This window comes from Rhagoletis pomonella, unplaced genomic scaffold, assembly GCF_013731165.1.
Source record: "Rhagoletis pomonella isolate Grant_MI unplaced genomic scaffold, Rhpom_1.0 Rhpom_scaffold_00008, whole genome shotgun sequence".
Lineage (NCBI taxonomy): Eukaryota > Metazoa > Arthropoda > Insecta > Diptera > Tephritidae > Rhagoletis > Rhagoletis pomonella.
Genome location: NW_023458562.1, coordinates 22,297,823 through 22,321,582, shown reverse-complemented (window position 1 = coordinate 22,321,582; position 23,760 = coordinate 22,297,823). Strand labels below are relative to the sequence as shown.

At 34.9% G+C, this 23,760-nt stretch overlaps 1 protein-coding gene across 2 annotated transcripts; it reads left to right on the top strand.

Moving 5' to 3' along the window:
- Positions 1-5,514: 5,514 nt before the first annotated feature.
- On the top strand, positions 5,515-22,778 carry LOC118744421 (organic cation transporter protein). 2 transcript variants are annotated; one of them, XM_036477431.1, is made up of 11 exons: positions 5,515-6,257; positions 8,353-8,638; positions 16,330-16,436; positions 16,502-17,143; positions 17,197-17,317; positions 17,554-17,647; positions 18,193-18,213; positions 18,300-18,400; positions 20,843-20,923; positions 21,014-21,124; positions 21,315-22,778. In XM_036477431.1, exons 1-11 carry the CDS (start codon positions 6,115-6,117, stop codon positions 21,447-21,449), a joined length of 1,842 nt encoding a protein of 613 aa, XP_036333324.1. In that variant the 5' UTR covers positions 5,515-6,114; the 3' UTR covers positions 21,450-22,778. The 2 variants fall into 2 exon arrangements, with proteins under 2 accessions (XP_036333324.1, XP_036333326.1); XM_036477433.1 differs by lacking the exon at positions 18,193-18,213 and having other exon boundaries at positions 5,517-6,257; positions 21,315-22,777.
- The last annotated feature ends 982 nt before the right edge of the window (positions 22,779-23,760 follow it).

Here is a 23,760-nt window from a genome sequence, read left to right as displayed (position 1 = left end):
AGTAAAAGATACTATTCCCAGTGATGGAAAAGTAGGCACAATAGTGCCATTTTTCGCACTTTCATACTCAGAGGCACTTTAGGCATAACATATTTTGGCACAATCATAAATTGTAGAAATAAAAAAATGTCAATATATATCAAAAAATCATTATTACATCATAGATTAAAAAATTACAAAATATTTAAATTAAAAGCACTAAAAAATTAAAAGTACGAAAGTAGGTTTTCCCAACAATAAACTTTAAATTCAGAATTAATAAAAATATTCCAAGTTTGCAGTTTTATAGTCCATTAAATAAAAATGCAAGTTTCTGCAAAACCCTGTAGATTTTTGATATTTTTTTTGCTGATGGTGTCATATATTTTCATACATACATTTAAAAAATTTTCAAACATACTTTATATGGAAAACAATCATAAAATAGAAAACTTGAAATTTCTCTAAAAATTCTGAATTAAAAGTTTGTTATTGTTATTGTTATTATAATAAGAGTACAAAGGTTGAATTGTCGATTTGTGTACATGTTTGGTGTTTGTTATATTATGCGATAGACTTTTATATAATATAGGCGAAACTGGTCAAAATGCCTTTATTCCGCATATATGTGGGTACATATATGTATACAAATGTCAGAATAGCTATGTTTCGGTGCATTTCCCCTTCTTAATTGGGACACTGTATCTAAGGAATCCTTCATCAAAAGGATTTACTATAATAATTTATTTAATTAATAATTATTATATGTAGTGTATTTTAAAAATACCATTTCTAAAAATATATTGTTCTTAAAAGGCCTTAAAAGTAACCAATTTCCATTTTGTGGCACTCTCTTCTTTTTAGCACTATTTTTGGAGACCATTAGGCACATTTTAATATTTTAAATTCCATTCCTGGCTATTCCTTAAGCCAAATAACTGGTCTATTGATTGGTAGCCATGAAAACTCCCTCCGCTGCTTTCTCATTGACATATGGGTGTTTCCAGCGGAAGGTCCACCACGACAAAAAAAAATAAAAGTTTTATATCTAACGTATTTACTGGCCGATTTGTCTGCTTTTTAAAGTATATACTGGCTATGTAAGTAGAATCATTTTTGCATAAAATGGTCGTCCTAGGTGGTGCCAAGGTCGGGATATTTCGAAAAACCGTATTTATGGTCCGATTTGGTTCGAATTTGGCGTATGTGGTTGAAACATAATAAATCATAGATTTTTAATAAATTGACCCTGAATTGGCGCTGAAGTCAAAATATAAAGTATATTCTACATAAAGTACAAGTTTTATTTGCATTAAAAATTCATTTAAAAGCAATATTAACAAAAATATAATGATGGAAATTTATGTCACGTGACGCCACGTCACGTCACGTTTCACACTTGGCGTTGTAAAAAAGAATTGAAACAATTTGCATTAATTCAAAAAACTCTAAAAACAACTAGAATTGCTCCAAATCATATTAAAATAAGTTTCATGAAAATAGCCGTCCACAATTCGCAGAGATTTGCGATTTTGTAAGAAAAGAAAAAATCAACTTCCATTTTTTGTCACGTAACGACACTCTCTTTAAATGCTTATATTTCAGGACCAAGCGGTTCGATTGATTTCATTTTTCGGTTAAATATAGAACTAATTATGTGCTATACAATGGCCAAAAAAAGTTAAAGAAAACAAACGGTATTCCTTTTTTGTATCACATTGAAATCGTACGACTGTCACGTGCGCCACCATGGGAATGCCCATATGTCAACCTGAAAACAGTCAATGTTGTGATAGTTTTTTTTTCTCCACGCTTTCAGTCGTTTAAGTAAATTGCTTTTAATATGGCCTTTTTTTAAAAAATTAAAATCGGTCTATTTTGATACGTTTGTTGGATAATATTTTTAAATTTTGGTATTTTAGTTTACTTGTCAAGGTTTGTCAAAGTTTCCTTTCTTGAAATATATGTAACTTCAGTTACAAGGCGAATTTATACAAGGTGGTGTTGATGGCGAATTTAGATTTTCGCCGAGGTACGTCTTAATGTCAAAATTATGTGTTTGTTGTAAAATGAATTCGCCTTGTTTACAACAAACACATCATTTTGACATTCAGTAGTACCGCGGCGAAAATTTAATTCGCCATCAACACCACCTTGTATAAATTCGCCTTGTTCAGTTATCTTTGAGCAATTAAAGCAAAAACAATTTGCTCGCATGTGCCCCATCTTGACAAAACACGATCAGTCGTGAAATTGTAAATTTGGATATGATTTACAGAAATTTTCAATGTATAGTTATAAGGAGAGTCTCATTGTTAACAGGTATAAGTTTGACCTTTAATTTTGTAAAAAATACGTAACAATTGAATACTATTTGCCAAAGATCTATGAAAAACCCCGATCCATCGCTAGTTTTTTCCTACTTTTTATTCATCTGTAAAAATTATTTAAAAATATAAGAAAACGAATGCCGAAAAGTATAATCGAGAGTCAACAGCTTTCATCGAAGCAGGGTAATTTAAATTGAAAAAGCATCAAAACTTTAGTAACGTAAATTTTTGCACAATCGTCGACCTAAATAGGTTATAGCAAAACGAATTCCGTTCTTGTCTTTTTATGAAAAAGTTTTTTTGTGGAATTATGGTAACTGAATATAACTATATATTTCACGAAAATGATCCTAAGATAAGTGTAGTAGAACGAGTTTAATTTGCAAAATACGGAGCATATAAATATTCGCTCTAGTAATTAGTAATTTTTATCATATAAATGCCTAATTATGATTAAGTTTAATGTTTTATTTAATTACTGAGTAGAAAAACCGGTTTTACTATACAAATACTCCTCTGTGTGACGCCTTGTTAATAAATTCGGAAAAATAACAAATTTTAGTAATATTCATTTTTTTTTATTTTTGTATTTGTATATTTTGAGTGATCAATAATATTACAAAACTTTTTTGTTGGTTCTGGGTTACTGTGCAAACTAAGCAAGTAAAAAAGTCTTAGTTCGGGTGGAGCCGAACATTAAATACCCGGCAGCAGGTATTCAATATGGTTTTTTCACCTTTCTGAAAACTGCCGCTACGTGGTAAACAGGGATGGTTTTACATCTACGTATTTCAAACATCTTCGATAGAACGTTCAGTTAGATATAATGAGATAAACTTATATAGATATATGTGGGCGGCATCACGCCCATTTTCCAAAATTCCATAACTTGTTTCAAGGGATTGTTGTTAGTATCAATTTTGGGTAAACGCTATGTCCCTAAATTTCGAAATATCGAAATTTCAAGCATTTCTGAAATTTACCGTTATAGAAAACTGGGCGTAATTTTAGTCAGATTTCAATAATTTTCCAAGTTTTACCTTTATGTGGCAAGCACAATAATATCACACCGAGTTTGGTACAAGTTGATCGAACGGTTACCGAGATACAGATATGTGGTCATAAGCGGGCGGGGTTACGCCCATTTTCCAAAAACATTTTATAAGCGTATTTTTTGCTAAAGAATGATTGCAAACACCAATTTTGAATAAATTAGCTTCAGTATTTACCGATTTATCGAAGCTTCATATTTCTCTAAATTACCGTTATATGGGATGTGAGCGAGGTTATCGTCCGATTTTTGGTAACTTTTGTCAAGACCGTCCGTCCTACGCTGAAAAGAAGTACACATACCAAGTTTCGTTAAGATGTCTAAATTTTTACTCCAGTTATCGTGTACACAGACGGACAAACGGACGGACGGACGCACAGACAGTCACCGCTTAATTTTGTTTTTTCATTCTGATCATTTATGTATACATTTGTCTATATCTATCTCGAATCGTTTTGCCTGTTACAAACAACCGTTATGTGAATAAAGTTATAATACCCTTGTGCACAAGTGCGCTCGGGTAAAAAAAAAATTAGTTTTAACTTGGGATTATGACTATGGGCCTATATGTATAAAAAATTTCATCAAAATCGTTAGAGTCGTTTCCGAGAAACCTATGGATTATATATCCATATATATATATATATATATATATGTATACCTATACATATTTATATGGAAGAATTGATCATTTAATGTAATAAGATAACTCTTTCACCATTTAAAGAAACTGAATCATGCAAGAATTTATTGTTTCCTCAATGGATTTCAATTCATTTGATGTATAACTTATCTATTTAAATATTTTCGTCCGGTTCTGGAGATTTGTCCACATATGTACATATGTACTATTATTATGAATACCTTTCGATTGGGCTGTTTTCAGCGCATGCTATAGCGGGAATTTAAAGGAATAACCATAAAAAAGAGGAGATAATTATGTACAATTTCTTATTGCCGAGCCCGCCTAATGCCCATATGTAATTCAACATTTGTATTACAAATTAGTTAAGGCTGCTATTGACTGATGTGCAGAGAAGAGAGCAATGCTGCACCACTGTAGGCGCCAATTGCAAGTGAATATGCACCATTGTTGCCACACATGGGCTTTTCCTACCAAAACTGGTAGGTTTTATTTCCGTTTGGTAGGTTGGTAGGGTAGATTGGATTGTGGTAGATTCCGCGACAATAATAGTTATTTGCGAAAAATAGTTGTGCTGAAGACTAGCTTGCTGAAAAGGGCTTGTCAATAAGTCCACTAAAGTCTACTTGACTAGATCCACCTTGGCAGGGACAGAAATTGAGTTCTCAGAAGAAGCGAACTATCCAGAGTAACTCTGGAAAAAGGCTCAATTCGAACTCACATATCTTGATATTAAGACTACAAGGGCGTTTTATGCCTGTCAGAGACTTCATGGTAAGACTTGTGGAATATCACCCACAGGAACTATGCGCTCATGTCCAACGGATGCTCTTGGTGTCATTACAGGCATTCCTCCTTTGTCTATTCTGATCAGCATGATTAGTGGAGATCTTCGGGGTCATTCATAGTTTCTCAAGCCATTCCTGGATGATCCCGCTATCAAGTTAACGGTCATCATGCTACCTAAGTTATCGAAGATGGTGGACAGGAGTACAGGGGCAGACGTACCTGGACTAAGATTCCAGAAAAGGCTGGCAATATTCCAGGCGGAAGTCTTCGCAATCGAAGTCTGTGTTCGTGAAAGTCTTCGTATAAGTGCAAATGTGGCCAGAATAAATATTCTGGATGGAGCTGTTAACGGCCGTACATTTATACAAGTCTTTACAGTAAAATTAATTGTTATACGGAATTATTTTTTTTTTATTGTACTAGATATTTTATGGTTTTATTAAATCTCACGTTTGCTATATCTTTAATAAACTTGACATTGAAAAATAAAAATAAAATTATTTACAACTAAAAATAAATTGTTGGTAGGTTTTGGCTGGTTTTAACAGGGAATCTTGGTTGGAAAAAAATGTGTCCGTGGCAACACTGATATGCACGTACATATGTCTGTAAATATCACTTCTGTGAACATTGGCACTCGCTATTTACCTAAAAATTGCCCGATTAAGCAGGTGTGGGAGCCCCCCAAGCTTTCTCTCGTTCACTCAACGAGCGACAATGCGAGAACACCAAATGCATCAGCTGAAAGATTTTCGCCACATATTCCAACAAACATGCATAGTTGCCCATTGGAGAAGAGAAACTTTCCATTTCATTCATTGACAAAAATCTTTTCGGAAGCATTATTCGCACTTTCCTACCTAGAAGATTTCCCACATTTTGAAATTCAGTTTGGAACGCGCTGTCGTCGTGTTGAGATCTAAAAAATATACCGGCAACGTAGAGGTTCATATCTAGGGCACTGCAGTTTGCCAAAAAACAATTGAAACGCATGTGGTTATGACAGCGACACTTGGCTTCAACACACAGTGAGTGGACAGACTTTAGTGCAACGCAACCGTCAGGCACGGATGCGTTAATCATCAAGCAAATAAAACAAAAAAATCGCATTTGGTTTGAAGATAACAACTCAAGAGATCTCGAAAATGTGTACAAAGAATTTAAAAATTGTTTTTAGTTGCAACTTTATTTCGAAGTGAAGGAAATCGTTATTTACCATATAAGTGTTCTTTAAATATAAATATAAATTACTTGTTTAGTGAAGAAAAAAAAGTGACAAGCGGCATATTTTTTTTGTAAATAGAAATTAATTAACAATAACAATGGATTTTGATCAGATATTGGAGGAGATCGGCGAGTTCGGCCGATATCAAAAAACCAATTATCTGCTCATCTGTTTGCCGGTAATGTTTGCAGCAGCGAACAGCTTGTCGTATGTTTTTACCGCCGGAGCTCCAGCTTACAGGTTAGTCGAGAAGTTAGAATCAATAAACACATTATTTTTTATGTATAAGTCGAAACAGGAGTGCTTTGTGTCAAATCGGAAATCACACACCTCACATTAAACTGAAGATATTTAAGAGAAACCAAAATTCCATACAAAATATCTTCACTTAGATAACTTCTGGCAGCGCTTGAAGATTAATACTATTAAATTATTATTATTATTATTATGTAAATTAGATAATTTAATGCAATAATTTCCATAAAAACTTTTATCCTAACTTACAGGAATGTCAATCACCTGTTTTTTTTTTCAAATTAATCTGCGCCTAGCGTGCTTTTAATGCGTACACTTTATAAATTACATACATGTGTATATACATACATATGTATTAGCCCAACACTTCACTTTTACACATGCATATGTACAGTGAGGAGCAAAACTGTAACATGGTGTAACACTTTTTATTTCAGCCACCGCTATCTTTCCAAGTTCTAACGACATTCATACTTTTGTTGTATATTCTTATTGGATTTGAAGTGAATCCCACAACAATAATAACACCAGCAGACAAAAATGTAAATTAAGGCATATGTTACAGTTTTACACTTATATATTTTTAATAACTTTTTGATAATTTTCACGAAAAAAAAAGAATTGTTAGCACAATGTTCAGTATACATTTGCTTTTTTTAGTTCCTGGATGCAATTTGGCATACCTTATGTGTATCTCTGTAAAAATTCTGGAGGTATAGCCTCCCATATATCCTTGGTGTGCTTTCACAGCTCATGTACTCCATTGGAAGGATTTGGATACTTAGTAAGCTGCGCTTTTAGTTGATTTCGCAAATTTTCGACGAGATTCATATCCGCGGATTGTGGAGGTCATTTAAAATAGCAACTTTTTTGCTTTTGCATCCAGTTTATGCGAACATATGCAGTATGTTTTGGGTGATTTTTCAGCAGAATCTCTCATTTTTCGACTACATCTTGCAAATTTTGTTGAAATATGAACAGTTACTGTTCCTTAAGCATAATGCGTACTAACGGACCAACAACATTTTTGGAATACAACCCTAAATTATTATTGACCGACCACTGTGATTTACAGTTTGCCTTACATGATGCGCATGGGCTTAATTTGGGTCTTTGATCCAATACCATGCCCGGTCATCTGATTGAAAGCGATTAATTTAGTCTTGTCAGACCAACTAACCTTCAATTAAATCTTAAAAATGTGTTTTTTTTATTGCATTTTGTAAGGGCTAACATATCCCAATAGGCAACGGTCCGGTTTTCGTGCGATCCGGCAAAATGCTACCACTCTCGCACATGTATTTTGATCAAAATGGTTTTTTCCTCTTTTATTATAACTTTGCGTTCAATTTGACGATTCTTCGCTTCGCTGTCTACTGATTTGCATTCGAGTTTAATACCTTAAACGCTCTTGTAATAGTGGCTGCAGCGCTACTTGCTACTAAGTTCACAAGATATCGGACCGTAATATTTTTTGGCAGACTTCCTTTGTCCTTAATAACATTTTACGCTATATTTTTTCTCAGTCTTAACATTTTCACGTGGCGAGCTCCACAATTTTTTGCCACTTTTCCTACGGCCCCGCGTTTCCGCGGTAAATCTATTATTTACATTTAAGTTTCCTGATTAACCATATTATTTACTGAAAATCTCTTCTTGAATAAATTACAATACAGAAAAACGTCATTTGACTTCCAACTAAGTAAAATATAACTGTAAAAAGCAAAACTGAGAGTGAGTGCAAAACTGTAACATTGGCCTTAATTTACATTTTTGCCTGCTGGTTTTATTATTGTTGTTGGATTCACTTCAAATCTTTATGAGAGAGGGAGTAGGGGTGTGCCAATAAGAATATACAACAAAAGTATGAAAGTCGTTAGAACTTGGAAAGATAGCGGTGGCTGAAATAAAAAGTGTTACACCATGTTACAGTTTTGCTCGTCACTGTATGTGTGTAAGTATGTAGAATCTCACACGCACTCTACAGCAGTATCCATCGCACGCAATCAATTGTCTTGCTTCTTGATCTCATTATTTCCAAATCGTTTTCATACACTTTCCGTTTAATTTACTGCCTAAGGTGTTTGATTCCACAGTGCGACGATCCAGACGCACCAAGTTTACACGAACCTTGGCTGCCCAATGCAGTACCTGGCACCTATGACAAAAAAGGCCATTTTACACCGGAAAATTGCTTTCGATACCAAGCAAATAATACGTTAGCGCTTGTCGCAAATGAAGTGAGCAGAATTTACAATACAAGTGAAGAAGCAAGCGAATGCCCGAAAAGCGATTTCAATCACAATGGGCGGGAGCGCTGCAATATTTGGGTCTATGACGATCAGGAGCGGACCATTCTGCAAGAAGTAAGTATGCCATGAAGCGGAAATTTCGAATTTTATTTTTAACTGCATTTACATATAGCAGTGATAATAATCGTTATACATACATATGTACATATGTATGTACATTAGACTGCATCACTCCCCATACAAAAAAAAATCGGTACTATTTTTCCATTGGAATTATAAAATCTATTATATTTTAAGACGTCCACCAAAATATTTCGGAAAATTATTAAGATTTAAGTGAGCTGGACCGATTTGAAAATACCTCCAAAAATGGAGTTTTTTATGAATAAAAATAGTTTCTTAAAGATTTTTTTTGAAAAAATCCCCTCAAATGACAAAACGGTTTAAGCTTATAATATCTGCATACAAAAATTTAAAAAAAAATCAAAAAAATTTTGAACGGAATCGTAATGATGAGATTTTTGATGCTGTTTTTTACCTTTTTTCAAAGATTGGTATAGGAAAAACTTGAATAACTAAACCTAAACTCTTCCGATTTAGACTTAAGAGGTGTCATTGGAAAGGTATTTTCTCACCCTTTTTATTTATTTGCTAATAAACTCATTCAAAGGATGGAAGAGAAAGGTAGGATGAACGAACGTCATTCAAAGTTGAATTAAGATGTGTTGGTATTCGAAAAAAACAAGATGGGACACGAATGCCGTTTTTTTGCCAGAAATAAAAACAGGGTGAAAATACCTTTCAACTGAGATCCCATAAGTCCAAATCAGAACATTTTTAAACCAATCTTTGAAAAAAGTAAAAAAAAACAACATCAAAAATCTTATTCTTACAATTCCATTGAAAAGATTTTTAAATATTTTTATGCAGATTTTTTAAGCAATTTAATTTTGAAATTTTACACACAAACTCACACACACATTCTCATTTTCAATCTCAAACAACAACAACTTCGAACAATTCCTTTTTTTACTCTCAATTTTATATGATATTAAAATGTTGGCAAACTTCAAAAAAAATCATGGCCGACGAATTGAGAGAACGGTTTTAACTTACTATGTTTTTATCCATGGTGGAATTATACAAGGTGTTGTACGTAGTGACAGCTCATGTCGACGGCTCCCTTACAAAAGGTTGTAATATGGAAGAACGAGAGAAACGGGAAGAAAAGAAGCACGCTTTGCGAAGTAGTACGAAATTTGGTACTCTTTCATATCAAATTTTGCATATAAATAGTAACAAACGGTATATTATGATAAGCTAAATTTGCGAAAGTAGTATATATTACGTAGCACTTATGCAATAAATGGTAATTTAGTTTATTAAACACAATGTCCTATAATTATAGTCAAACTTCCAAAACCGCTTGGGGGTCTAATTTTTACCCGAAAATACTATAAGATGATTGATATAACTTACAAAAATTTCGCCATCAAAAAATTAGTGGTGACCCCGAGTCGTTACAACATGACGGAGTCGACAAAAGGGCGCATCGACGGATGGGGAAAATATTACATCGAACAAAATGCCAACTAAAGATGTGGAGCTTGTATCGCAATGCAAGCTGCGACCGTTCTGAACTGAGATGCCAAACAAATGGTTTCTACAAATTGAGGCCACCTTTCAGTCGTACAAGACCACATCTTATGTCCGGAAATATAATCTGGTCCTCTTAGCAATTAGCAGCGATGCTTTAAAGGAAGCTGCGGATGTTTTAAAAGCCGTACCAGCTCAAGGCCGATATATTAACCTCAAAAGTCAACTACTGTCACGTTTTACTGATTAAGCCGACCCACATAGGGTATTTGGCTGATTTTAGGCCTTTGGAGAATACACAAAGCCAATGTTTTTTGTCGAATTAATGATTTTAATTTTTAATTTAATTTTGTCAACGAATAAGAATAAAGTAAATGTCAAAAAATTGTTCAGTGATTGCAAATCAGTTTTGGAATAGGGAATGAGGTAGTTTAGTTTTTTTAAAGGCGGTAAAATGTAGTTTTTTCAAGAGGGAAACACCGATTTTGCTAAGGGAGCCAAGATGGCAGATTAGAGCGAGAACGCTGTCAATATCCAACACCTTGTATTATTCCACCATGGTTTTTATCATGATTAAGGCTCACATAATTACGACACAATCAATTATGATCGAAAAAATAGCCCAATTTTTATTTTAAAGCTACAAATTTTTACGGTCACTGATTAATATCACAGGCCTGCGAAATTTAGCTTCTTCCCCCTTTCAATAATTACGCATGTTATTTTTTTAAATATCTAGGTTTGTAAAACTAAAATACAGCTCTGTTTTTAGCATACTAATTTTTAATGATGACATGCATAACATGTGTAACAATTTTCATGAAAAGCAAAACATCAATTAACTTAAAATTTAATATTCACTTAAAAACACAGTATCAGTCAAATTATTCTAAACAGACTAAGTCAATCTGAAAGAATCGCGAAAATTCGAAGTTAACGCTAGTAATGCGCAATAACAGCAAGAAAAATGTGAAAGTAATTTTCTCCGAAAATTTATGTGATGGATATTTTATTTTTCCAACTTGCTAGTAAGTGATTTAAAGTGAAACCACCGCAGGCCTGCGCAGTAGTAATTTTGAGGGAGCCAGCATTATTTTATAATTAAAACAATAACACTGGGTAACAAATTGGGTTTTTTTTTGTTCACCGGATGATCCCGTCAAATTCCTTTGTAGATAGAATCACTCGTTGATATGTATGTACGTGGCGTATGAGTAGCATTCTTTCCTGCCCATATTTTATACAAAAAATGTTTATACATTTTCATTTTATCACTCATGCCCTTTTGTTGTGGAAAAAGTTGGAACGGAGATGGTGCCGCACAAATTAGCTCAACTTTCAAAATTTCTTATGCGTTTGCGTAAAGTGACAACTACTGTGCGTTTGGTTTATATTTTAACGTAAATTTTTCTTAGTTCGAATGGGCCAAATTCTGATTAATTTTGATTGCTGCGTTGGAAATGCTTTGGCCGATAGAGTAAAAAGGCGAAATGTTTATATTTTTCTCTTGTCCCTCCTACGCGCTTCGACACTCTTGTCATCTCCAGGGAGTCTGTTTTATTTAAACAATAAACAACGAAAACCATGATTAACAGAAATATAATATAATGATTAACAGAAATATAACAATAATAAATATAATAATAAAAATAGCGTAAGCGATATTTTTTCAAAACTTTCTCTTTAATGCAGCCATATTTTTAGGGCATCTAGATGCTCTAGGAATATTTCTGCATCAAAAAGAAAATTTTGGAAAAAATGTTGCTTACGTTATTTTGGCGGTTAGGGCTCGATATGTACATATAAGGTATACATCTATTACTCCATCGGCCGAAGCAGCTCCAACCTAGCAAATAAATTTTTCTACTTGTGAAAAATTCAGATTTATTTAAAAACACTAATAGAAGAAGTGCAAAGTAATTTTTCCAACGAGTTGCAGCGATTTTAAAATTTTACGGTCTAATGTCAAACGGTGACGGTGACGCAATGTACTTTCACTTCTAGTTATCCATCGATTTTCTTCATTCTTATTCATTATTGGCGCTGTAACCGAGTAAGTGATTTTGGCCAAGTTCAACAAAGCCTGCCAGTCGTTTATTTTCTGTACCAAGTTACGCCAATTATAAATGCCAAGTGAAGCCAAGTCTTCCTCCACTTGGTCTTTCCATCGCACTGGCGCCTTCCTCTTCCTTCCTCTGCTACCACCAGCGGGTTCCGAGTTAATTATAGCTCATCGTTCTATCGTCTGAGATACTCGCCGTCGCCAATGCGTAAAGGCCCGTAACTCTTCCGAAAAATCTTTCTCTCGAACACTCCAAGAGCCGCCTCCTCGAATGTTGTCATTGTCTATGCTTCTGCGCCATATACCAGCACGGGCATGATGAGTGACTTATAGAGTGTGGTTTTCGGTGACAGGTAATAAGGTCAATGGAAATAAGGTCAATTGACTTTATTTCCCACCCTGGTGCGAAATAAAGTCAACTGACATTATTACCTTTTCAAAAGCGAAATAAAGTCAACAAAAATTTGGAAATAAAGTCGTTGACGCTATTTCCTCGTTCAAATGGAAATAGCGTCAACAATGCTTAAAGTATGTCGATTCATAGAAAAAAATGTTGTTCTTGCAATAAACATTGCCCCGTAAGTGTTATTTTTTAATAGCTGAAAAAGGTTATTGCCAAATCCTCAGTGTTGTAATATTAATCCACACACAATCATGAACTACCACCATTTGATTTTATTAAAAAATTTAAATTACGAATATGTAAAAACACGATGCGAAAAACTAAACGCCTGCGCACAGCTGGAATACGAGAAATATTTGAAGAAAGAGTGTAGAAATGATCCATAACTTGCAAAACATGTTTCGTTTCCACAAAAATAAAGCGAACACTATTAAATTGAAGAAACAGTCCATGTCCAAAAACCTGAAAGAATTCTGTGTTTTAAATTAGCATATTTTGAACGAATTCAGAATGTCTAAGGTGGAAAAGAAACCAACTTTTCTATAAGGAAACAATTATAGAAAAAAAATCTTCTTACATTGTATTCATGCCTCCGCCAGCAATTTGTGACGACATCATTTAAAAGCAGCTAAGGAGATTGACGACACTATTTATTAGATGGCACATTCAACGAGCCAATGTGCCAAAATGCGGGTATAAACAATTATTGATTATTTAATATCGGAACCGAGATCATATAAGTTAATTGATTGGTTTTCACACACTTTTGAAACACAAATTATATGCGTTTTTACTGCAGACAAGTTGTTGCCCCAAAACACAGCAGAAATCTTCCAATCAGGGCTGGCAACTATCCTTAGTTATGAGGTGCCATATTGAGGATAAAAAAGTGCCAAAATGTGCCAAATAGAAAAATAAAAGTGCCAAAAAAGGGGTCATTCCTTTTAATCATTCACATTTAGCAATAAAATAAAGCTACATTTTCCAAACAAAAGTGCAATGATAAAATAAGATAAACCAGTTGAATAGCCTTTATAAATTACAAAATTTTAGTTGAGCAAAGGATTTCACAAAAATGTATTGAAATGTAATTTTTTTTTACAAAAGTGCCATTTTGTCACTTTGTGCCAAACTCAAAAATTAAGTGCCATGTGAAGTAAAATAGGGACAAATGGCACGGTTTGAGCCAAGTTGGCATCCCTGCATCTAATAACTTACAAATATAAAAATGTGAAATATCGAGGGCTTGAATTCATTACCTCTCTCTGCAATTTGCACAAAAACTAATTTGTGATTTTAGAAACCATATGGGACTTATTACCTGTCGTTATATAAGGTAGCATTAATATCACTGATGACAGTTAAAGCTTAGATGGATTTTTCTATCAGAATCTCATCTTTGTGAAAAGTGTGCAGATAGAGGGTATTTTATTGAATATAAGCCCTCGATGTTTAAAATATATAAAAAAATGTATTTCAACGTATACAAAAAATAAATTTACCTGCGTTACAGCACAGTGGGAGACGGCGAAGGGGGCCCGCGGCGTAGCGTGACGTGGTGTGCGCGCCGGTCGCACGGGGTACGCGGGGCGCGAGCGGTGTGGCGCGTTGACGCGGGCCGCCGCGAAGCTAAGAAAATTTAATGTTTGAAAGAGAAATAATGTCAATGGATTTTATTTCGTTTTTAAAAAGGTAATAATGTCAATTGACTTTATTTCGCATTAGGGTGGGAAATAAAGTCAATTGACCTTATTTCCGTTGATCTTATTACCTGTCACCGTGGTTTTCGTACATCGAGAGAGGACTTTACTCCTGAATGGCCTACTCAGTCCAAAGTAGCACTTGTTGGCAAGAGTGACTCTGCGTTGGATTTCCATGCTGACATTATTATCGGTGCTAACGCTGGTTCCCAAGTAAACGAAATTCCCTACTTTATCAAAATTATAACTGTCAACAGTGACGTGGGTGCCAAGACGCGAATGCCCTTACTGTTTGTTTCATGACAGGAGATACTTCGTCTTGTCCTCATTGACAGACCCATTCGTTTTGCTTCCTTATCCAACTTGGAAAACGCAGAACAGACTTCGCGGTTCTTGTTACCCACAACAAGCAATTGTACGCTCTTGTAAAATATTGTTCCTGAGCGGTTAATTTCTGCAGCTCTTATTATCTTCTCCAACATCAGATTAAAGAAATCACATGAAAGTGAGTCGCTCTGTCTGAAACTCCGTTTGGTAGCAAACGGATTGGAGAGGTCTTTCCCAATTCTGACGGAGCTGGTGGTATTTCTCAACGTCATTTTACACAGCCGTATCAGTTTCGAAGGTATGCCGAACTCAGACATCGCGGCATATAGGAAACTACTTTTAGTGCTATCTAAACCGGCTTTGAAGTCAACAAATCGATGGTGAGTGTCGATCCTTCTCTCGAGGGGTTCAAGAGTTGGCATATTGTAAATACTTGGTCTATGGTGGATTTGCTACCGCACTGATAATACCCAATCAGTTCGTTGACGGTGGGCTTCAGTCTCTCACACAAAACACTCGATAAGGCCTTGTAACCTATGCCTAGAATTCTGATCCCGCGGTAGGGGTAGCCTTTCTTGTGGATTGGGCAGAGCGCGCTTAAATTCCAGTCATGGGGCTTGAGTTCATCTGATCATAGTCTGCATACGAGTTGATGCATGCACCTTATCAACTCCTCGCCACCGTACTTGAATAGCTCAGCTAGCACGCTGTCATCCCCAGCAGCTTTTTGTTTTTCAAGCACGCTTGCTATTCGTAATACGTCATAGTCAGGTGGTGAAGCATCGACTCCGTCATTATCGACTGGGGGTTCGGGTTCTTCTTCTCCACAAATTTCCGTGCTGCTACTATTCAGTGGGTGGGGAAATGTTCCCTCCATAATTTAAGTACGCTCTTAACATCAGTAACTAGGTCGCCATTGTTGTTCTTACAGCAGTACGCCCTGATCTTGAAAACTTCCGTAAGTCGCCTAACTATCTGGTAAAATTTTCGGGCATTGTTCCTGTCGGCCAGCATTTCAAGCTCTTCGCACTCATGTATTTCGCACAGTTGATATTTCGGGCTCGCTGAAATCCGACTACTCTTCGGCGGCGGTACTTAATAAACGGGAAATGGCATATGTCGGTTAGTTGAAGGGTGCTCTCTGAGAGCAAGTGTGGACAGTCTTAGGACAGGGTTAATGGTGTTGTCCTGCCAATGTATATCCTGGTGATATAAAAGCATCAGCATCGATATTCTTCGGGTCAAGTCTACTTTTCATGCTCGTAAGATAAGCTAGAAGCTATCTAACCTTCGTTGGCCAGCTTTTCTCTAGGCTGGTTATCATGATACAAAGAAACGAATACGAAATCGGAAGAGAGAGAGAGAGATTGCGAGATTGTACGAGTTTGATTACGTTCTATTTAAATAAAATCGTCACTAAAATGTTCTTTTGTTTGCCGCGAACGGATAGCCAGCCAAACCCCCTGTTTGGTCTTTAAAACCGTGTTTACTTAAGCCACAAAGGGCAAAATTTATATTACGAAACTTCTATTTTTATAGGTTTTGATTTATATATGTCGGCAAAAATTATTTGGTAACAAAGATATAATGCTACCATTTTTTAATTGGAATGGAAGTCACTCACTATAAATATACTAGATTCACTTAAAATGTATTTTTTTTAATATATATTTATGCATGTAAATTACTTACATATTCATATCGCTTTATCCTACAGTGGGAATTGACCTGCAAGGAAAACGCCTGGAAGCTTGCTTTTGTGGGCACTATGCATTTTGCCGGTCTCGTTGTTGGAACCGCAATATCTGGGTATCTGGCGGATCGGTACGACATCTTAGCAAATACTTTTATATAAGTAGACAAATTAAACATACAAAAATGGTTCACAGTTTCGGACGCAAAAACATCTTCATACTTTGTAGTGTCTTCATGGCCATCACTGGCATCGCCCAAGGTATGGCCTGGGACTATACTAGTTTTCTGGTATTTGCCTTCCTCAACGCAGTAGGTACGTCTGGCGTATATCCACTGGCCTTCATTATAGGCGTAGAAATGGTTGGTCCCAGCATGCGTGAAATGTCTTCAATAGTGCTCAATTACTTCTATGCCGTTGGAGAGGCCTTGGTGGGTGCTGCCGCATGGCTCCTACACGATTGGCAGCTGCTACAATATGCGCTATCTGTGCCGCCGGTTTTCTTCATTGTCTACTACTGGTTCGTGCCGGAATCGGTGCGTTGGCTGTTGGCACGAAATGAACGTGAAAAGGCCGGAGTGATTATAAAACGCGCCGCAGCTGTAAATAAGCGAGAGCTCTCCCTATCGTTGTTGGCCAGCTTCAAGGCGGAGAATTGTGTATCGCAGCCATCAACGCCTACCAAGACAGCGCAGACGAAAGCCACAGATAATTATCTGGATGTGGAAGAATTAAAGGACGATGGGCAAGAGGGCAAAAATGAAATATGGAAAGCAGTGCGGGAAATATTTAAATCAAAAACATTGCTTTTACGTTACACAATAATGCTCTACATTTGGTAAGTGGGCCAGAATGGAGGAGAGGAGTTTTTTATTAATTCTTTAATTGCAGGGCAATAAATGCTGTAGTTTTCTATGGACTCTCTTTGAATTCTACGAGCCTTAGTGGCAATAAATATTTGAATTTTATTTTAGTGTGCCTAATTGAAATACCAGGTTACACGCTGGCTTGGGTGAGTTGTGTAAAGCGCCTAAAAGCAGCTTAAGGATTTTTATATTTTAATAATCGGCCCTATTATGGTTGGCGACGTTGACGTAGATGTAATTTTTTTTTTTTTTGTCAAAACCGGAGTTGGACTGACCAGGGCTATTTTTTGTTTACGTCGACGTCGACAACCATAATAGGGCCGAATGAGTTGTAGTTCTACTAACTGGCTTGCATCTAATAAAAGTTTCTATAATATTTTAGGTGTCATTACGAAAATTAGGTCGCCGCTTCGCTCTGTCAGGTTCGCTATTTCTCTGTGCAGTCACTTGCGTAGCTGGCGGCTATTTGACCAAAGGTAGTATATTCGTTTATTCTACCAAATAATAGGTTTATTTAATAATGCAGGCTGACAAAATTCTGAGTTTTGATAAATTTTTGTTGAAATGTTAAGAATGAATGACTTTTTCTAAATATATTTTGTATATAACAAGTAATTTTTAGCAAAAAAAAACCGACTTAAAAAAAAATATATATATCTATATATTTCATGATCCAATGGCCGGATCTTTTCGTGCAAAAAGAATTATCGAAATCGGTTGACGTGGTCCAAAGTTATGCGGTAACATACATAAAAAAAAAAAAAAAAAGATTCCGACGAACTGATAACCTCCTCCTTTTTTGGAAGTCGGTTAAAAATGGCCTGGTTTGCAAATGTCTTGATTTAAATTGAAAAGCTTAACTAAATCATATTTAGCAAGTATTTAGTACACAGAATAGTTTTGTCAGCCTAATTCTTTATACAATTATATTAATTTATTTTATATATTTATTTATAGTGAATAATATGTATATTTATATATTTTCTCTTTGATTATTGCTTTCGTAAAAATCTCAATGTAGTGCAAACTAACTTGGAGACACGTAAATAATTATATGCAATTTCAATAAGCATAGGGGAATAATCTGTCAAGTAATATTGAAAATAACTTTTTTGAAACATTTTAAAGGTTCAACTTGGGCTATTGTGACGCTTTTTTTAATTGGTAAACTAGGCATTACCTCATCGTTTGCTGTGATTTATACTTACACAGCGGAAATGATGCCAACGGTAAGTTGAAAATTTGTTTTTGTTTTGTGTATTCCTGTTTTATATTACGACATTTTTTATTATATTTTTACATAATTGTGTTTTTTTTGTTATGTTGTATTTTATTGTATTTAACTTTATTTATCTTTTTATTTCACGTTATCTGATTTTATTTTTTATTTCATTTTATCTTATTTTGATTTACTTTGTTTTACTTAATTTTTTATTTTTTATACATTTCTATTTTTCATACGCAGTTTTGCACTTTAAACGACGATATGTATCTTCTTAAGTTCTCATTTTTTAAATTAAGCGATGGGATCTTGTTCTTTATACAAAACTGATTTTAATGCATTTTCTAAGATAGGTGCAACACCATTTCCGAGCAAAAACAAGTATTACCATATTTAAGAAACGAAAAAAAAGTGGAGAAAATTGTTCTATTAAAAATTGGTCGAAACGGACATTAGCCTCTATGAGAAGTGGTTCGGTTCGCATCAAACATTTGCAGAAAATTTCGGTTGGGTTAATGATTCAGTTCTTCTTCTTTTTTATTGGCGCTCTAACCGCCTAAGCGATTTTGGCCGAGTCCAAAACAGCACGCCAGTCATTTCTCTTCTGGGCTAACTGACGCCAATTGGAAATGCCAAGTGAAGCCAAGTCCTTCTCCACCTGGTCGTTCCAACGCAGAGGAAGCCTTCTTCTTCCTCTGTTACCAGCATCGCGGCCCGCGTTGAATACTTTCAAAGCAGGAGCGTTTCTGTCTATTCGAACGACATGGCCAAGCCCGCTGCGCTATGTCTATAACGTTGTAAAGCTCATACAGCTCATCGTTAAATCGTCTGCGGTATTCGCCATCGCCAACACGTAAAAGTCCGTAAATCTTTCGCCGAATCTTTCTCTCTAAAACTCCAAGAGCCGCTTCATCAGATGTTTTCGATGTCCATGCCTCCGCGCCATACCCCAGCACAGGTATGATGAGTGACTTATAAAGTGACGAGAGAGGACTTTGCTTCTCAATTGCCTACTCAGTCCGAAAGTAGCACTTGTTGGCAAGAGTGATTCTCCGTTGGATTTCAAGGCTGACATTATTATTGGTGTTAATACTGGTTCCCAAATAAACGAAGTCGTCTACTTTTTCAAACTTGTAACTGTCAAGAAGGACGTGGGTGCCAAGACGCGTATGCTCTGACTGATTGTGTGATGACAGGTGATACTGACCACCAGACCCAGTTAATAAGTAGAAAAAGCGTTTCAACCGGTTCAAGCCCGTCCCTTTTAATCTGATTTAATTTTCATTTTATTTTATTTTGTTTTAGTTTAGTTGAATTTATTTTAATTGAATTTTTTCATTTTATTCAATTTAACTATGTGTAAATTAGTTGTATTTAATTTATTTGTTAAATTTAATTTTAATTTATTTTCTTTTATTTTAAGGTTTTTTTAGGGGATTCACAACACGTGTTAAGCGTCGTAATGTCTTAAAATCTAAAAATGTGTGAATACTAGTTTAATAGATTTGTAACTGCACCAATCAGCCTTATCATGAGTTTCATTTTCCCCGAACCGGTTCACTTTTCACTCTTGGTTTCCATAGTTTTACTATGGGCGGATGACAAATTTTCGGGTGAATTTTTTTTTCAGGCGAAACTCAGAATATTTTTTTGAACTGATAGGAAATCTCTTTTAACGTTTTTAACCGCTATTTTGCATATACAAATTTGAATAATTTGAGGCATTGGGCCTCAAGCATAAAAAGTAAGCTTAAGCTCCCACTTGATTTCAGTAAAAATTCTTGAGCCTGAGCTCACTTCATCAGAGCAAAAACTAAGTCTGACATCGCTAAACACGACTTGAGAATCCCCTAAATATATGTATGTATGTATAGCCGAAAGCCGCTGCATTTTTTTTAGTTTATTTAATAATTTTATTGTTATTTAAGCTTTTAAATATGTAAGCGCAGTTTTTTGGTCTTGCATTTCGACACATTCGTTTTACTCATACAATTCATGTTGTTTGTATTTATGTTTAAAATACTGTTTTTTGCATTGTTGACTAATAACTGCATCTATGACATACAAACATACATACATATACATAGGTACTTATGTACCCTACAAGACAGCTGAGTATCATATGAGTACTCATATTATCATTATCCCTAATCACAAAAGTGCTTATCAAAGTCCTCATTTTCATTCAGGCCATGGGAAAAAATTGAGTACTTTCCCCTCAATGTTGTCATCAGAAAGTCCTCAGTACTAATAGTCAAACTACTCATTTATGCCGTACTACAAAAACAAAAGTGTAAATGTGTGAGAATTTTTGCCTAAAGTGCTCAGCAATGTCTTGTAGGGTATCTTAAATGCACTCATACGAAGGCATGCGAAATATTTTTTCCGTTTCTTACGCCACAAACAGCTGTTAATTTTTTTTGTTTTTATTTCCCCAACCCAATTGCAGTTAATACGGAGTGGTGGCGTTGGAGTGATGTCTACGTTTGCACGTTTTGGCGCAATGCTAGCACCTTTTGTGCCGCTTTTGGTAAAGTATTAGTACTTTTTCTGCTTAAACGTCGGCTAAGAAATTCATGAAAATTATTTTTGCACTTGTTCCAAAATAAAAATAATAAAGGGTACATATTATGAGGCCTTACCGCTGCTACTATTCGGAGCAGCATCCTTATCGGCGGGCATCTTAGGGTTGTTGTTGCCAGAAACATTCCGCAAAAAGTTACCTGACACGGTGAGTACTTAAGCGCTTTAACAGAACTGTATATACATATATGTATGTATTTAAAAATAAAAATAATTATGCCTTTCTTAAGTGCAGCCTATTACGTACAAGTGTTTTAGCTTTTTTAATATGTACATATGTTTATTATGTGTAGCGAGTTTTAAAAATAATACATTCCTTGTACGCATTTTCAAAACAGGTCGCGGAAGCAAAACAACTGGCAAATGATAAGCATGATAAGAAACCATCCAATGCGATTGTGTTAGACGAGCGGCCAGAGGGTACAAGTGCAGATGGAGACAATGCAACAGAACACCGCGACGAGGCAAGCTGAGCCGAAGTAGCTGCAACTAAAATAATTTTTTACAATAACCTTAATACGCATCAATAGCGCAGTGAAAACTTGCCTGACATGCCTTAAACATACATACATTCGTATGTATTTGTTAAATATTTAACAGGACATCTTAAGCGTTGTAATGCCCTAAAGTCGTAAAATTTTTCTAGGTAAAATTGCATTTAAACTGTTTTTATGGCATTCGTAACTACACAAAATTATTTTTAAACTCTTAGAAAATACATATATAATTAGCCCAGAATGATAGAATACAAGGATACGCCCTTCGGGCAGGATTTTTGAGAATAATTTTTGTGTGACGTCACACTGGTGCATTTGCAAGAGATAAATGCCAAAACGCGGGCAAGAATGGGAGAAATTTTACAAGAAACACGTTAATAAGTTGCACAATTGTAACGTAAAACAAACAGCGATTCTGTCAAATTCACTGAAAGCGGAATTGCGGTACGGAGATGGGCGGCACCCTTGCAACTTCCTCTTCAAATGAAATGTCAAAATTGTGCTCTCTACTTGCAAGTTTTACAGGTTCTTTGTTCAAACGAACGCTATTTAGTAACAGCTTGTACAAGTTTTTGGCATAGCGAACAGAACTATAGGCCGTCATCGATTCGCCACATCGCTGCTTGCATGTTTGAGATCTGGTCGCTTAACGAAAAATTTTGCATGTGAAAGCAGCAACAAAGTTAGCTAGCACGGATAGACGACATCGAGTTTGGTTGTACCTCATTGAGTTCGTTCGTTTCGCCAGTCGTTAACTGTTGGCGAATCGATGACGCCTATTATATCTTTGAATGCCCTTAAACCCTTATTTTATCTTGGAACATATTTATGACTTTAAGATAAGACATTACGATGCTTAAGAATGATCCCTAGTTATAACTTATAAGTTACAACATAAGTGATACTACTTAAATATAAAAATAAAGTATAATATAAGTAGTTAATTCACTCTTCAGGGGCACAAAGTATAAAATATTTTGACAGCTTTTTAGTATAAATACATATACTTATGTACATATACATGTACACGCATATGCAATTGTTATGTACTATGTAATATGTGTTTATGAATAAATACCAAAATAATTAATAAATATTTAAACCAAATGTGTCTATCAGTTTTAAACTCTTATATGCGTGAATAGGTAGGTACTGAAAATAATTAGTATTTCGATTTTTTTTTTTAAGTCACTGATTTCATTTTAATTTAGCTCTGCTTTACTTTTAAGTTATCGCGAAATTGTTATTGAGCTATTTTAATTTTTTTGTGATTTGTTTCTTTAGCTATACAAAAAAAAATATCAAACAATTACGATAAAATTATAAAAATAGAGATAACCTTTTATTGAATAACCTTTTTGACCATAAAAATTATAACCAAAAAAAAAAATATTTCCAATTCAAAAAATAAAACAAAAATCGATGGCTCGGTGGAAGATCATCCTATCTCAGAAAACGATTGAAAAACGTCCTATCTCAGCAGCCGATATATTAAATTTATACTGAGATTGGGCAAAAACAAGACAAAAGGTTTTTTTATTTAAATATTTACTCAAAAATTTTAAAATAATTAAATGCTTATGTACAAATACTTCCATATTTGTGGGCCGGCCGCCCAAGAGTCTATCACGACTTCTTCGTAAGTAGTGAATTTTTGAATGAGGAAAATCGCAAACAATCCGGTTGATACAGCCGGTTTACCGAAGCAAATCGATAATGCGATGATCGAATTATGAGTTTTAATTTATGAATTTTTTGTTCCGCCTAGTTTTGATTAAATCTATTTTTCTACTTAATATAATCATCCTCCAGGGAAAGCTACACTGCCGAAACAAAGTATTGGCACAGAAAATTGTTCACAATATATGCAACAATTTTTTTTCTAATATTTGTACTCCAATTAAAAAAAATATATATTGTTCATTCTACAACAAAAAATTTAAGAATATAATTCCTTAACTTTGTGCAAAACTCGCGAAAATTCAGCAAATTTTCATGCAAATTTTCAAGTTTTTAATCAGATTTTTTAGTATGTAGATTTGTAGCCCAATCAATTTTATTATAATAGAGTACAAGTTTTAAGTAGCTAGGAATTACCGTTAATTTTTGGCAATTTTTTTTCATGCAGTTTCTTTCATATAAAAAATGTTTTCGAAAAAACTTTATATGGAAAAAATGCAAAACACCTTCAACAAAAAAAAATCTCAAAAATCAATACGATTTTTGTCTAACTCCGAACTTGCATTTTTTTTACTAGAATTTAATGGGCTGCAAAACTGCATACTCA